This window comes from Nelumbo nucifera, chromosome 5, assembly GCF_055504915.1.
Source record: "Nelumbo nucifera cultivar China Antique chromosome 5, China Antique-T2T, whole genome shotgun sequence".
Lineage (NCBI taxonomy): Eukaryota > Viridiplantae > Streptophyta > Magnoliopsida > Proteales > Nelumbonaceae > Nelumbo > Nelumbo nucifera.
Window position 1 is genome coordinate 28,475,071 of NC_142653.1, and position 16,681 is coordinate 28,491,751.

At 39.5% G+C, this 16,681-nt stretch overlaps 1 protein-coding gene across 3 annotated transcripts in view; it reads right to left on the bottom strand.

Annotated features, from left to right (window-relative positions):
- The window catches only part of LOC104600140 (nucleoporin (DUF3414)), a 117,193-nt gene that overhangs the window by 12,927 nt on the left and 87,585 nt on the right, over window positions 1-16,681 (bottom strand). For all 3 annotated transcript variants that reach the window (XM_010262981.3, XM_088887399.1, XM_088887400.1), the window contains 6 exons: window positions 12,757-12,905; window positions 11,540-11,683; window positions 11,345-11,452; window positions 10,665-10,775; window positions 624-731; window positions 394-504 (listed from right to left, as the gene is read on the bottom strand). In XM_010262981.3, the coding sequence (XP_010261283.1) occupies window positions 394-504; window positions 624-731; window positions 10,665-10,775; window positions 11,345-11,452; window positions 11,540-11,683; window positions 12,757-12,905 (731 nt within the window). The remainder of the gene's footprint in view (window positions 1-393; window positions 505-623; window positions 732-10,664; window positions 10,776-11,344; window positions 11,453-11,539; window positions 11,684-12,756; window positions 12,906-16,681) is intronic.

Consider the following 16,681-nt stretch of genomic DNA (forward strand, 5'->3'; position numbering starts at 1 on the left):
CATGTTGCTCCTTTTCAATGAAATATAAGTGGTTATTGATAAAAAAAAATGAAACATAAATGGTTACCCTTCTCCAAAAAAAGTAAAAAAAGATAGTTTCCAAATATAAACAATTGTTGTCAACTCCGCTGACATTTTATCCTGCAAAACTTCTAGAGGTAACAGATTGGAGTGCATAAGGACCAAATTTAACCATGCAAAGATTTCCAAAGTCTAATCTAATCCTTCAGAAAGATGATGAATAATGAACCTTGTGATTTTTAAAGCAAGGAATTAACTTCAAGCAGGCAAATCTTGCAATTTCATCATCTGACAGTGCTAGCATACCAATCTAGTGACAGATTGACATGATTAAAGAACATTAAATTGTGTTTGTAATATAAAGAAACAAACCTGAAATGTTGCTGCAGAAGTGAGCAGTTTAAGTATAGCAACAAACAGATCTTCATTCCTTGGTGTTCCCTCACATAGTATGTCAGAGATAGAATACCTTAGATCCATGATCTGAAGAGAATATAGTTGTGGAAAAATTAAAAAAAAAGAGGTGAAAATTTTGACCAGGCCAATTTTAAAATCTTGTTACGAGGTCAAGGGATAAGCTCAAAGAAATTGAGATTCAGTACCTGCATATCATCTGAAGCAAGGCATATGTTCCCAAACAAATATGGTTGTGCATTATCTGCAATGGTGCATAACATAGAAAGAACCCTTGCAGCACCTACTTGTATGGCCTACAAATACAACAAATAAACATCCAATATAACACTCAACATTTTAACCTTATAAGGTAATAAATTAGCAAAACAGAATCAAATGAACTCGACCTGGAAGTTAATATGCCTATACACAGATGTGGAGACACAGATACTGGAAATGGGGTGACCCTTGGGGGATGCAACGGGTACCCAAATACCAAGGTGGTGCCCAATATGCAAGCCACCCAATTATCAGGGAATGGGTTGGGAAACACAGGACCTGACCATAAACTGGTCCATCTCTGGACCACAGGTTTAAGACCTCATAAAATGACTGCAACAGAAAAATGCAAGGGACATGGCAGTAGTGGCATTACAAATATGGTGGCAGACATCATGGCAAGACAAGGGGTAAATAGGGCAAAGCAATAATGGGGTATTTTGCACTAGGGAACTGATGTAAGATGAGAGGGCAGGGGCTTCCCTCACTAAAAGAATGCAGAGCATTCAATGTATACCATTTGTAATTATTTGTTCTGTATGTTAAAATATAGTGTCTTCATAGGGTTATTTTGGTCTTTTCTCCTCTCCTTATTCTGTTTTATCTTTGTTCTCATATTATAGTGTCAGGGGTATTACTGTAATTTTTCATTTCATTATGAATATAACATATAGGGGCGGCAGTTGGCCCTCTCTCGATAGAGACTGTTTGCCCTATTCTCTTTGTCTCCATCTATTCTTCTTCTTCTCTATTACTTCTCCTTCTAGAATCATACTAGGAGGCTTTCCTTTATTTATTTAAGGGCAAATTTCTTAAACCATCCTTATGGTTTAGCTAATTGACTAACTCTACCCTTACTGTTTACATATTGTCTTAAAGTACCCCTACTGTTTCTGAAAATTGACACCGTCTTTAAGTGCTACAAAAGAAATAAAATGTTGAATTTTCCCTCCATAATTCCTCAAATTTTCAAAATAAAACCCAACTGATGAAAAATTTGAAACACCAGAAAGGTAGAGAGAGAGAATCTGACAGTCTAAATAAAAACCATTTTCAAGTCTTGACAACCACCTGAGCCAAATACTGCCGTCTCATAGGCCTCGTCTGCAAAGGAATGCGCTGAAATTGCTGCCTTGGGGTCGGGTGTTAACCCTCGCCGGTGCTTGCCATTTGAAACTGTGAAATAGAAGCAACGGAATGGGTTTTATTGCCATCGATGGAAACAAATCTGGCCTGAACCTCGAAGCCAACAGTGGCACAGGCATCGTAGGCGGTGTCTCTCTCTCTCAACTCAAGCCCAGTTGATCCTCAACATCTATCGGAACCAAAGAGCTTGAAGATCACTAAGTGATATCACTTCATTGTAACCAAGTGATATCCAACAAGGATCACTGACAATGTCTTCCATTGAACCAGGATTGAATATAAACTAGTTGATATCTGATGAATATCCATCGATGTCTTCCATTGAACAAGAGATTGAATATAAACTAGTTGATCCTCAACGTCCGTCAGCATCAAGTGATATCCATGGAAGACATTGTCGCTGATCTTCTCTCCATTGCGTGGGTATGAAAGCTCCTCGGTGATTTTCGTCAAAGGGGTGATTAGTTACAAGGTCAGGTCTTTGGATCTCCATTAAGTGGCATAGCATCTGGAGTGGAGTCCATAATCTCCGAAATCAATCAACCCTTTCCCTCATTCTCATTGTTGTCACCCCTCCACTTGACGGTCGTAACAGACAATTGGATGGACCAGACTAAGCACTAGCAGCTGCAACTACAGTAGCCAATAAACTAGAGGATCCCAACGACAATGAGATTTTTAACTTTAAGAAAGCTTTGATTGATTCCCTCTACGACATGGATCAAGGGTTGAGGGCCTCTAATGAGATGAGAGCAGACTCCCCACGTTTCAAACAGGTCCATTCATTTTTGTTTTCTAGGAAATCTTTTTTTTTTTTGATAAATAATAAAATCACATTTCATTAAAATCAAGAGGAGATTATAGACCCTTGGGGAGGCATGAGTTAACGCCTATCCAAGACATGGAACCCACAAAAATGAACCAAAAAAGCTAAAACAATGAACACATACTTGCTACTATAAGATTACTATTTAGCCCAAAACAGTGTATCCCTAGCTGTCCCATGTTTTGCCAAAGTATCCGTAAGGGCATTCTCTTGAGCTCGTTCTTGTAGATCCAAGTGACCTCCTTTGAACTATTTACCCACCCCACTACTAGGGGTGTCAATTGGAATGGATTTGGTCCAATCCGATCCAGTCCAATGTGAGTCTATTATAAATGGACCAGGTCCAATCCAATCCAATGAATGTTTTGGACCAATTTGGACCGGTCCAATTCAATGACCGGACCGTCCAATCTGTTCAAATTCATTTTGATTTAGATTGATTTCAACCCAAACCCGGTCCATTGACACATATATTCTTATCTCATATCAATGGATCAGATATTGGCTTAATCCAATCCAATCCAATATAAATTTGTTACGGATGGACCAGGTCCAATCCAATCTAATAAATATTTTGGACCGGATTGGTCCAATCCAATGTCTTGTTGGTCCGTCCAAATCGATTTTGGATTGGACGAGGTCCAATCCAAAACCGGTCCATTGACACCCTTACCCACTACTATCTTAGAATCTCCTTCAATCAGCAACTACTCCACTCCCAAATCTTTTGCAAGACGAACTCCTTGTATGGCAGCTAACAATTCTACTACAATAGAATTCCCAACTCCCAAAGGGCTAGAGTAGAGAAGAATGACCTTTCCATTCTCATTTCTCAGAACACCTCCCAAACCAGAGGGCCATGGGTTGCCCCGGCTGCTCCCCACAAAGTTTAGTTTCAAAAAACCTTGTGGAGGGGGGCCCAGTTTGTGAAAACCCTATCCCTTAAGGATGAACAGCTTGCTATTGCTGTCCAATTCCTCCATCCTCCAAGGCATGGTTGCTCCTTTCCTTCTCGTGGAATATTCTATTATTCCTTTCTTCCCAAACTGTCCAAATCAAAGCTGCTCTTGCACACCTCCACATACTTCTTCTTCTTTTCTGGGGCCATGAGAAGGTAGACAGGTTGAACAACAAATTTACTTCTGATGGCATCTCCCACCTGCTCCCAAATAAGGAGAAAAGCCAAACCCAAAGCTCTGCAGTGACATCACAAGAAAGAAATAAATGATAACAGTCCTCAACATGAAATCTGCAAAGAGTGCACCATTTTGGAGAGATACAGAGAAAGGGTCTTCTCTTTTGTAAGTTATCCAAGGTGTTAACTTTTCCATGGCACACTTCCCAACAAAAAGCCATTACCTTAAGGGAGACCGACCTAAACTAGACTTATTTAGAAGGGAAGGCCTGTTGAGAGGTATTCCAAAGTGACTTAAAAAAGGAACCACAAGAAAAGAACCCTTTGGGGTTAGGGGTCCAGATTCTTTTATCTAGCAACGAGGGATCCAACCACACTATATCAAGGAAGCGAAGCAAGTTAGACAAACAATTGGCTTCCTCATCCCTTAACCCTCTTCGAAGACCAAAGTCCCAAGCCAAAGCCGATGAGTTTAAAGGAGAAGCAAGGAAGTTTGAGATCACTTCATTTTTATGGGAAATCATTTATTTGGATAAATGTATTTAAACTCCCATTCCTGTACTTCCGAGAAAGGGAAAGATGGAGACAGTGAGAGGATAGAGAGGAACCAGAAGGAGAAGGGGTTCTTGTCACCACCATTATGCTCTTCATCTCAAGGTTGAGGACGATGAACAGTTCACAGGAAGGATATTTTAGGAATTTAAAAAATTACCAGTCACGTGATGTCACATGTGAATGTAGTGTGACGGAAAGTTAACAGAAAGGAAGGTTTTAGACAATTATTAGAAACAAAAGGGGTACTTTAAGACAATATGTAAATAGTAAGGGTGAGTTTGTCAATTAGCTAAACCACAAGGGTAGTTTAAGAAAATTCCCCTTTATTTAATTAAATACAGGCCTGATAGCATGGTATCAGAGCCTGGTTGATCAAGTTTCCTGACTGCATCAGTGAAGGATGCCTAGTACTAAATCAACTGAGGTTTTCTACTATAAGAGAAGAAAGGATGGGGAGGAGCCTAAAAGGACTGATCGCCCAGAAGGTTAGGAGGCTTCCATGCCTCAAGTTGCATCATTGGTTGTTTGTTTGATGGTGTTTTAGACTCCCTCTATTTGGCAGTTCGAAGGACTGTGAATGTGCAGATCGGTTGATCATTGTTTGTGCTTGGTGGGTTGTTTTCTGTGAACCATGAGGTCTGTTGACTTGTAGAAGAAGTTTCTTGTGCTGATGTTCTGGGTTTAGGGGTTGCGGCTATGTTGTTGAAGTTTCTGCACCTGTAGTTAAGTCGGTTCAGTGTTGTTGTTGAGTCTGGAAGGTGTTCGTCTTGGGAGAGTGTTGCAGAAATAACCGATGGCAGATTTTGGCAGTGAAACCAAAACAAGTTTGATGGTACAACCTGTTGAGGTAAATTTGACAGCCAAAGGAAAGTTAAAATATATTAAAGAGAATAAACCAGACCCAGGGGCTGCAGGGTATAATGACTGAGCCCAAGAGAATGTGCAGATTATGATGCATCTTTGGAACAATATGGAACCTCATATCAGTGTGAACCTGATGTTCTTTTATACTGCAAAAGAAATTTGGAAACATGCTAAGCGATTGTATTCAGGACAAGACAACATAACTTGAATCTATTGATTGTATCAGGAATATTTTCAACTACAGCAAGGTGATAGGAGTGTGGAAGAGTACTATGCTTGCTTGAAGAGCCTGCTCAATTAGTTGGATCAGTACCAGCCCCTTTTGATTGATCACAAAGTGCAGAAACAACAGAGAGATCAGTTGGATGTGGCACGTTTTCTTTCTGGATTGAGGTCTGAATTTGAACCGATGCATGCCAAGATTTTAGGTAGCAGTCCACATACAGATGTTCTCCAGTATTAGAGAAGTCTGCCCTAACCAGAACCAGAGGTGGTAGAGGTGGCTCACATGGTAGAAGCAGCTATCCCAAAGGGGGTAACCGTGGTGTGAGAATAGGTCACAGTGGTGGTAGAGAGGGGAGGTTTAGAGGTCCTGGTGTCAATGTTGGTGGTCGAGGAATGATCAAAGAATGTAGCTATTGTGGATGGGAAGGACACACTGTGAACTTCTGTTATGATCCGCATGGCTCACCATCTACTTGGACCAATCATGTTGTTGTAAAAGGACATAGTAGTCCTACAAGTGATGACTATTGCTTTAGGTACTGGGAAGGAGAAGAAAATGGCTTCTATCACCTGAGAAGAGTGAAAAACTTCGTTTGCCTTCTTCTTCTTCCAGTAATACTGCAACTCTTGCAAAGTCAAGCACAACATATCTTGTTTCCTCTTCTAAACCATGGATTATTGATTTCAGGGCCTCAGATCACATGACAAGGTCCTTAGACTTATTTGCATCTTTATCCCCTCCCTCTACCACCCAATCGGTTACCCTGGCAGATGGTACTACCTCTCTTGTTTCTAGTACCAATGACGTTACTTTACATTTTGATTTCACTTTGTTGTTGGTTCTCTATGTTCCTAAATTTCCCTTTAGTCTTGTGTTTGTTAGTAAGTTGACAAGGAAGACGATTAGTGGCGGGCATAAAACTGGAGGATTGTATTATCTAGATGGTGGTGCATCACTGACAACTCTTCATTCGTCCATTATACCATTAAAGTGGCACTGTCGGATGGGTCATCCCTCTCTTCCAGCTCTCAAGAGTCTTGTTCCAGATGTTGTGTCTGTTCATGAGTTAAAATGTAAAGATTGTCAGCTTAGTAATCATCATCGTGTCTCCTTTGTTCCAAGGGAACCTACCATGGTCATCCCTCTCTTCCAGTCTCGAGCCTTTTGAACATGTTCATTCAAATGTTTGGGGTCCTTGTCCAACTGAGTCTTACAATGGTTTTAAATATTTTATTACCTTTGTTGCTGATTTTTCAAGGATGACTTGGATTTATTTAATGAAATCTCATACTAAAGGGTTTGATATCTTCTCTCCTTTTATGCTGAAATTAAGAATCAATTTGGTACCCCCATTAAATATTTTCGATCTAACAATGCAAAAGAATATTTTCCAATGCTCATTTGTATGTTCTTTGAATCTCATGGCATAATACATCAATCGTCCAGCTCCTTTACTCCACAACAAAATGGAATAGCTAACTGATCAAAAAAAAAAAAAATGGAATAGCTAAGCGGAAGAATACACATTTACTTGACACCGCTCAAGCACTTTTCATTCAAATGCCAATTCCAAAAAAATATTGGAGTGATGTTATTTTTACTTCTTGCTTTCTCATTAATCATATGCCATCTTCAGTGTTACGTGGTTCCTCTCTCTTTTCTATTGTCTTTCCATCTCAATCTCCATTCCCTTTACCTCTGCGTGTCATTGGTTGTGTTTGTTTTGTTCATTGCCTGGGTCCGGGTTTGAAACATATGTCGGGCGACATTAGCGACATTTCGCGACATTTGAAACCATGTTGGAACCAAAAAGGGTATAAGTGTTACAGTCCTCTCCATCGCTCTTTGTTCTTCTTAATGTGACCTTTAAAATTGTTCCTTTCTTCTCATTAGCAAAGCCTACTTCTCTTGATCCCTTATATCCACCTCCTCTTCCCTTACTAGTGGAGGTGTCTACGACTGCTCCCCTATTGTTCAAGAGTCAATGTGACCACTGATCCATCGAGTGTATGCTCACGACCCTTTTGGTATTATTGTGTTTTAGCCTTCTTCATCTCCACCTTAGCAGCCATCATCGACTTCTCCGTCAATGAATCCGTCTCATTTAGGCCTTCCCATTGTGCTTCACAGAGGTAAGTGTATTTCATGCTCTTCAATCTAATCATATACTTGGGACCTTACTTCTCTTCCTACAGGGAAGAAAGCAATTGGTTGTCGGTGGGTTTACACTGTTAAGTATCTTGCAGATAGTAGTGTGAAGTGATATAAAGCAGCTTAGTAGCCAGAGGGTATATAGACCTATGGAGTTGATTACACTGATACTTTTTCACCTATGGCTAAAATGGGTTTGGTTCGTGTACTTATTTCTCCAGCTACACACTTTGACTGGCCATTGTTTTAGTTGGATATTAAAAAAGGATTTCTCCATGATGACCTATAAGAGGTGTATATGGAACAACCTCCAGGGTCTGTTGCTCAAGGGGAGGAAGGAAAGGTGTGTCGATTGAAGAAAGCAATTTATTGGTTGAAGCAATGATTTAAAAGCCTGAGGCGCATTTTAGGGTAAGCACTTCGACCAGGTCCAAGGTGCAACACTTTCAAAAGGGGCACACTTGGTGCGCCTAAGCGTGCGCCTGGTGCACCTTGAGCCTGGCTAATGGTGTTCATTCATTCATCTTACTAAAATATCTTCTTAAAAGGCAATTAAAATTATAAAATCATTATTTTTTGGGCTTGCCTCGAGGGGTGTGGCACAAAGGTGACTCGTAGAATCAAGAATGTAATTTGTTTTACATCACATTAGTTACTTGAAGTAACGCAATTGAGGCAAAAAAGAGATTGTGGGCTTTACAATCTTGAAAATGTTTTGTATGCTTGATTTTATTTTTAAATTTTCATTTGAATATGCTTTACATGTTATGCTTATGCATTTTAATTTTAGATAATAGGTTTTTTAAACCATTAATTTTCAAACTTAACTTTATATTTCTTATTAACACTATATTTAATATTTTCTATTTTTTGCATTTTTTGGGTTTTTTTTTGAAATTTCTGACTTTTTTTAGATTTTTTTTTGTATTTTTGCGCCTTGCTTCAAAAAGGCGCGTGCCTCGTCTTGTGCTTTTAAAACACTTGGTTGAAGCAATCTCTGAGGACCTAGTTTGGGAGATTCAGTAGTGTGGTTCAGCAGTTTGGGATGACACAATGTAGGGTTGATCATTCAGTGTTCAGTAGAGATGCAACCTCTGAACACTGAATTATTATCACAGGAAGTGATGAGCATGGCACTGAAAAGCTCATACCAATGTTTTAAAAAAACAACTTGGAACCGGAAGCGTTTTGGCCACTGGTTTTTGGGTTGATGGTTCGACCATTTGGTTTTAACGGACAACTCGTTCTAACAAAAATAAAATAAAAATTAAAGTAAAAAACAACCAAAAACCATTGAACAGGTCAACGACTCAACTGCCTAGGGTAGCGGGTCATTGACCGACCGAGTTTGGGGTAAAACGGAACCAATTGCTTGGACAGTTCCAAGGCCGAACGGTTTGACCATCTAGGTTGATGGTGGTTCAAAAACCATGGCTTAAACAGTTCTTACAAAGCCAATTCCAGACTTAGGACTTGGGGCACTTGAAATATTTTCTGGGCAAAGAAGTAGCAAGGTCAAAGTGGGGAATCTCTCTCTCACAAAGAAAGTATGTGCTTGACTTGTTGGAAGAGACTGGTCTTCTAGAGGCAAAACCAATGGATACTAGATACCCTTATAGATCTGAATGTGAAGATGTTCGATAGTGAGGGGGAACCCCTAGCCAATCTTGGATGGTACAGGAGAGTAGTTGGAAAACTGATATATTTAACCATCACAAGACCAAACATTTCTTTCAGTGTTGGATTATTGAACCAATTCATGCAGAACCCAAGGACAACCCATTGGGAAGGTATTGTTAAGAGTTCTACGCTATTTGAAGGGTGCTCCAGGTAAAGGGTTGTTGTATAAGAAAGGGAGAGAACTTTCCTTAGAAGGATACACAGATGTTGATTGGGTAGGATCAGTTACTGACAAGAAATCAACAACTGGTTACTGCATGATTTTGGCCAGGAATTTGATTACTTGGAAAAGCTGGAAGTAGAATGTGGTGGCTAAGAGTAGTGTTGAGGCTGAGTACAAAGCCATGGCCCACACTACATGTGAGTTGGTGTGGTTGAAACAACTGTTACAGGAAATGGGAATATCAGTCACAACTCCCATTAAACTATTTTGTGACAACAAGGCAGCCATTCATATATCATTTAATCTAGTGTATCATGAGAGAACTAAACACATAGAGGTGGATTGTCACTTTGTAAGAGAGGTGGTTAGTGGGGAAATTATTACCCCATATGTGAAGTCTGAAGATCAACAAGACCCCCCCTTTCAACTAATGCTATGCATCTTTATTCTTCTTAATATAAAAGATTTTTATTAAAAATAAAGAAAAAAATGATATCCCCCCTTACTCTTCATCCTCCTCCTAACCCCCTCCCCCCTCTTAAGGAGGCTTATGCCTCTTGCATTCTGAACTACGCCTCATGCCTCTAGGTAGTGGAACACCTCGCGTCACGCCTCCGCGTTTATATAACATATAGGGGCGGCAGTTGGCTCTCTCTCGATAGAGACTGTTTGCCCTTTATTTATTTCATTAAATACAAGCCTGATAACACTGTAAAAACTAAAAAAATTATATTATCCATCAAAAATTAAAAAAAGGGACCCGGTGGGAATTGGGCCCAACTCTAGACCTGATAAAGTAAATATAATTTTTTCCAAGTTATTTCTGACTATATGCAAGAAATAGAGTTTTAACTGTTTAAGCTTTAGTGTCTTTTAACGCTAATAAGAAAAAGTTTTGTTTTCTAGTAGACTAAAAAACTTATAAAAAGTTAAAAACATAGCACCAAATGAACACATTGTAACGATGAACTACCTCACTTCGCCACATTACTCCTTGTCATGGTGGGATGGAAATATTCCCCAACATTCTAGCAGCACCAATTAGAGGGTAGTGCTGGAAATAAAAGTCAAACAAAGTGGAGGCAGAGAAATTATGGTTGTTTCCTTTAAATCTAGGTTTTCCAAGGTGGATGTTCTTTGTGGGGTGGAGTATAAAACTAAATGAAACAGAGACCATCAATCTGTAAATTTAGCAGCTTCCAGATGAGGAAATAGTCATTACCTGATCCCTGAAGAAGGATATCAAAGATATCACTGCTTTCACAACAGGAATTGGCTTGGTCACAGATGACAAAATTGCTTGGTGAAAGACTGGCAAACTGAATGAAATATCCTGAACGCATTTTCATAGATGGATCAAATTGTTACCAAAAAAAAAAAAAAGAAAAGAAAAGAACTATCACAAAATTGACATGTAAAATATTTGGGGAAATCATTTGATCATGAGCACGTACAATACAGCCTTAGGTAATGTAAACATTGAACAAAATCGAAGACTTAATAAAAAGAACCAATGTAAATAATGTTTAGCTTCATTGAAAACTTTTAGTAGTGTTGCCCTACCAGAGAGTAATGAAAAAACTGAATAAAGTAGTAGATAACTGCATTCAGGAAACATATAAACCTGCTTAAATGAATATATACTTGAACAATTGGTGAAAGAATAATTTTCACGAGTGAATCATCACAATTATGTGAAATTCAATATAATGAAACTTGATGATGAAGTGCAATCATGAAGCATATTGGTAAACAATTAATAAAATGATATAGTTTTAGCACATTTAAGAACCTAACACTAAATCTAAATCAAAATAATTATAAAAAAAATCAAAATCAAAATCCTTCCAACTTGCAGAAAGCTGAGCTAAGACAATGAAAACTTTTGCAGTTGCAACACACCTTGGAAAGGTCGTTGAGCATGGTTGACACAATATCTAAAACAGAACATACTGCAAGCTGTAAACCTTCAATCTCCTTCAGTTCATAAAGACGGATGATATACAGTCTCTGTCAAATTTTGTTGACTTTCAATACAGGAAAATTCAAAAGACACATATATCAAATATGAAATGTAGACAATTTAGTATGACTGACCTCCACTGTATGAGTAGTTATACACATAATCCGGAAAAGTGTGTTATGAATGGAGGAATCAGAAAGTAAGATATTTCTGATAACATGGCCCAGCTTCTGTAAGTGGGGAATTGATGTAATGCATTTCTTCATAACTTCAAGTACCTAAAATAACAGAAAAGGAATGGTAAGGTTAGAACAAATCAGCAGCTTAAATTTCTGCATCTGCACAAATAGTTTGACAATTTATTCTTTGGCTTGATGGTCAAGAAAGCCATATTAGGCTTTAGTCAAGAGAACTATTTTCACCAAAAGAACATTAAAGACAATTTCTTCTTTGGCTTGATGATCAAGGAAGCTACTATGAATAGATCTGTCCACTCTCTTGGGCTTCACGGGAAAGCTTTGACATAGAAAATTAGCAGCCTCCTGTAAAAGGCTTAAGCTCGACTTTCCCTAACAGGACCTAAGATAATTTTCACAAGTTTCAAAAAAGACCAAGATAATTTTCACAAGTTCCATCCAATAAATCTGTTACTCCATTCCCACCTCCCAATAAATGAATGGTTCAAATAATTCTACTTATAAATGTATTGAACTCACTCAACTGATTCGTTTAAGCATCTCCACGCTTGAACTTCTAAGTCGTTGCATGTGATACACAGATAATTGCCACCCATCACACATGACCAAGAAACAACGATAAATGGAGATCACAATAACAAAGGGAGCAAGAATGATATGAAAAAGTCACACATGTAACAAGCCAACATGATTTACATGCCAAATTAGATAAAATGTATCCATCTCTACAACAGTTGTTCTTTTCTGCAAACCTGTGCATGCAAATGAAATTATCTTCCATCTCCTTTAATTGTTTGTAAACCAAATAGTTTTGTTATGGTTTCATCATCAATCCCCAAAATTGTGCATACACCATCTTGTTGCAGCCAGTGGTTTTGCATCCCAAAACAGGCTTTTCCAAATAAACATTTATTGCAGCCAACACAAAATGGAAATTCCAACAACTGAACTCATCCAGCATATGGTAAATGCGCAAGCAACTATATTCCAAACTGTAGAAGAACAATCACATGCTAATGCAAACATACAATGTTTCAACAATAAATTTTATAATCAACAAAAACAGGGTACACATGGTGAACCAAAACCAAGATAGAAATCTTTATTTCAACAAGAAGTGGAAAAGGCACCAGAAAATGAACAAAAATAAATACCTTGATTGTCACTTTCCAACGAAAATGCTTCAACTTGTATTTCCAGTACTCATGATTAACAAAAACATACTGAAGGCAAAAAACAACTAGAGCTAACACAGCATCATCCTGAGCTCCCGTTTCCAAAAGCCTCATTGTGAAATCCAGAACTAAATTACAAAAACAAATCAAATCAGTAGTTTCATGATTATTAACACAAATACAATGCTTACTAAACAAGAAAAAGAAAATCAAAGTAATGCTGGTTAGCAGAAAATGGATGATATAACATTAACAATAGAAATAACCACAATAACAAAGAAGAGATGCTTTGATGGATAAAATTATTAAATCGCTCTCAGGTGATAAATGGGTGTTGACCTATGGAAAAGCAGCGAAAACGTTTTGTAACAAAGCAGAGATGTTTTGATGGATAAAATTATTAAATCGCTCTCAGGTGATAAATGGGTGTTGACCTATGGAAAAGCAGCGAAAACATTTTGTAACAAAGCAGAGATGTTTTGATGGATAAAATTATTAAATCGCTCTCAGCTGATAAATGGATGTTGACCTATGGCAAAGCAGCAAAAACATTTTGTCTGAATGCCACAAAATGTTGAATGACCACTTTCAAGACCATTCAAGGGCTTTCTCTAGCATCAATCTTTGGGTCAATAGAGGATATAAGCATGGCTACTTAGTAACAAAGTGATGTTTTATAAATTGTCATACACTAAGAGAATCAACCACACATTTACTGCAGTGATTTGTTAAGCACATATTTCTCATTTGTCAAGGCAACAAGGCAACACCTAGGTGACAAGGCACCCATGGAGGGTCACCTCACTCAATCGCTGAGCCAATTTATACAAGGCACTATGAAATATTTTTATATTCTTTTTTTTATAAATGAGAGTGATTTTATTAATTCAAATAAAGAAAGTACAGTCAGTCTAGGAGGAGGCACGAGGTGACACCTCCCCCAAGGACTGAACCATAAGCACTAAACACACAGAAGCCTGAAACACAATTACAAGGTAGCCCAAAAATAGATCTCCCCTTGATACCCCTTGCTTGGCCAGAGAACCAGCCATTGCATTTGCTGATCTGCTAATCCACTGAACCCTGACTGTCATATTTCTTGTCAGCCATTTAACTTTCTTTAACAGATCCCTGTAGCCCCAACAGTCAGCCAGCAACTACTATCAAATTGTCCACTCCAAGTTGATTGGCCATGTGTATACCTTGTACCACTACTAGTATCTCGGCCCTTACAGAATCACCAACACCCACTGGTCCTGAAAATAAAGATATCATGTTGCTGTCTTTATCTCTCAGAATCCCTCCTATTCCGGATGGCCCTGGGCTACCTTGGCAGCTACCATCAAAATTCAATTTTACCATTCCTTCCAGTGGGGGTTTATATTCTACTTGTGGTCTGTTCTTTGTGGAGTCTGTAGAACCCAGTGCTGCCCAATTTCTCCTTAAGTCATCAAAGGAGTAATCCGCCAACAAGTGTGAAGATTTCAACCACAAGGTTGTCCTTGCCATTATGCAGTCCTTGACTTCAGCAAGGCTTCTTTCCTTTTCTTCAAATATACTAACATTTCTCTCCTCCCATAACGTCCACAAGGTAGCGGCTCTGATACATTTCCACATTAGCTTCCGTCTTTTTGTCATTCTCCCAAAGGAAAACGGCGTGAACAGCTGTTACGGTCTGACACAGGCTTAGCCTTGCCTACGCTTGGCAGGCTTACGTTAGGGACATCATCGTCATTTTCGCCTGTAAGATTTTTGGGAGAATTGATGTTATCTTTAGGCAGACCACCAAAAGCTTAACGTACTCTTTGAGGAGGGGTGGTCGACCTCCTTGGGTGCCTAACCTGTTAGACAGTTTTGTATGCCCTTAGCTTCAATCAGAATGATGTACTTTATGAGTTTATTGTAAATGAATAAAGATACATATTTGATTCATGTTCCCTTGGTATGTTTCTGTGTAATACCCTTAAACTGGACACTTAATGAGACTTGTGTTAGTTTAGAATGTTCACAGCCAGTGGGTCGGTCTGGGGAGACCTATCCTGACAAGGCTGACACTGTGGTGCCACCAAGTCGGTTGGGGTGGCCTGTCTCAGCTGCCAGGGTGAGACCCTAGGCACATACAGTGTGGGATTAATTGAATCTTTGAACTGGACCAGATTTCCAGTATTGCCCTGGACCTTGGAGATTGATGGGCAAAACTGGAAAGTTACACCCGACCCCTAGACTCGATTATGATACTACACTAGGTGTCGGATTGGGCTGTCTTTGATGTACCAATCAATGAGATCCTTAGCGGGGGTCAAAACCTGGGTATGTTGGGACAGTCCGAGAATTCATCTGAGTGGGTGATCATAGTGACAGGATCAGCCCCTTTGTCGGACAAAGGTAATGATCGGGGATGCACTCTCACTGATGGAAACCAAGACTGCCGGCAGCCGATTTCAACCGTTGAGATTTGTTTTGCAAAATATATTTTATATAAGATATAAAAGTATATATGTATGGTTTCTAAATTGTTTGCAAGAAGGTTTTAATTCCCGGGATCCATATAAGTGGAGAGTGCAACACTGTTCCTTGCAGCCGAGGGAGAGGTCCTCTCTTGTCGGGCAGTGTATGATCATTATGGGCTGAGAGGTTAAGTGTAAGACCATTGAGGATAACACCTGATGGGCTAATCTTGCATCTGCCCACAGTCCCTGGGTGTTACAAGGTGGCTTGGCCCAGGGACCACTTAGTGTAAGTGTTGGGCCCATAGAGCTCATTTGATGGGTTTCAGGGGGTACACTGTCTTCAGCAGTGCATTCGGCCAGGCCTTGTAACAAAGGCTGGGCTGAACCCATGTGGCTGATGTGTAGATCAATGCTTGGGTCCCACGCCATACAAGGAAGCCCAACTGGGCAGCAATTTGGAAGGTTTTTGAGTACATAACCTTAAATGGGCCTTAAGCCCATTTCGAACTGGGCTGATTTGATCAGTCATTTAAAGGGGGCGAATTCTGAAGTGGGTCAGCTAAAAGGATTGGGCTTAGACCCTATCCACTCAGAGAGTCCAAGATCTAAATAAGATTTAGAACTGGAAACCTCCTAATTAGATTAGGAGACAGCTGATCTGATTTGCAGATAAGATAAGGATTATCCCTTATCACTAAGGGACTTCTAACCCAAATATGATTTGGATTAGCAACTCCTAATCTGATTAGGAGTTGATCCCTTTGAGATTATAAAAGGGGAAGGGGGCGGCAGCCTTTTACATCATCAACAACATTCTTCTCTTAAAGAAAGAGAGATTGAGAGATTTCCTGCATACTGCGAATTCTCTCCTGCCGCCACCTTCCTGCCATTGCCATTCCTTCAGTTCGATCTCCAGTTCTTGGGAGCAATCAAGATTGGATCTTGATTTCAATCTTTTGGGAAAAGATTGATTGGAGCTGTACTCACAAGCCGTCCAGTTGATTCTTGCGAAGGGTCAAGTTCTTTTGAAGAACATTGCTGATTCTGCTCCATCCTTCACTGCGCCATCTTCAGTGGGAGCAGATTTTGGATCCTTCCTTGGGCGTGAACACCTCCATTGGGAGATAGTATTTCTCCGTATCAGGTATAATCCTCTCCCACTCCTTTTGGTTCAGATCTGGTTCAGTTTATGGTTCAAGATTGATCCTTGAAAATATGATTTTCTAAATAGGGAATACGATTCCCAGTTGAAGGGAGAGATAAAATTTTTGAAATTCGCCCCTTATTCCGCAATCTTTGGGCGTCCATAGGATGGATCTCTCATCCCTTCATAACCTTGGCACTCCTAGACCTTCATCCCTTGCGGGGCGGCTCTGGTTAATGGCTAGCATGGCTACCAAGGTTCCTCATGGGCGCACACATGCACATGGGGACAGTGTTGGACCGGCACTGCG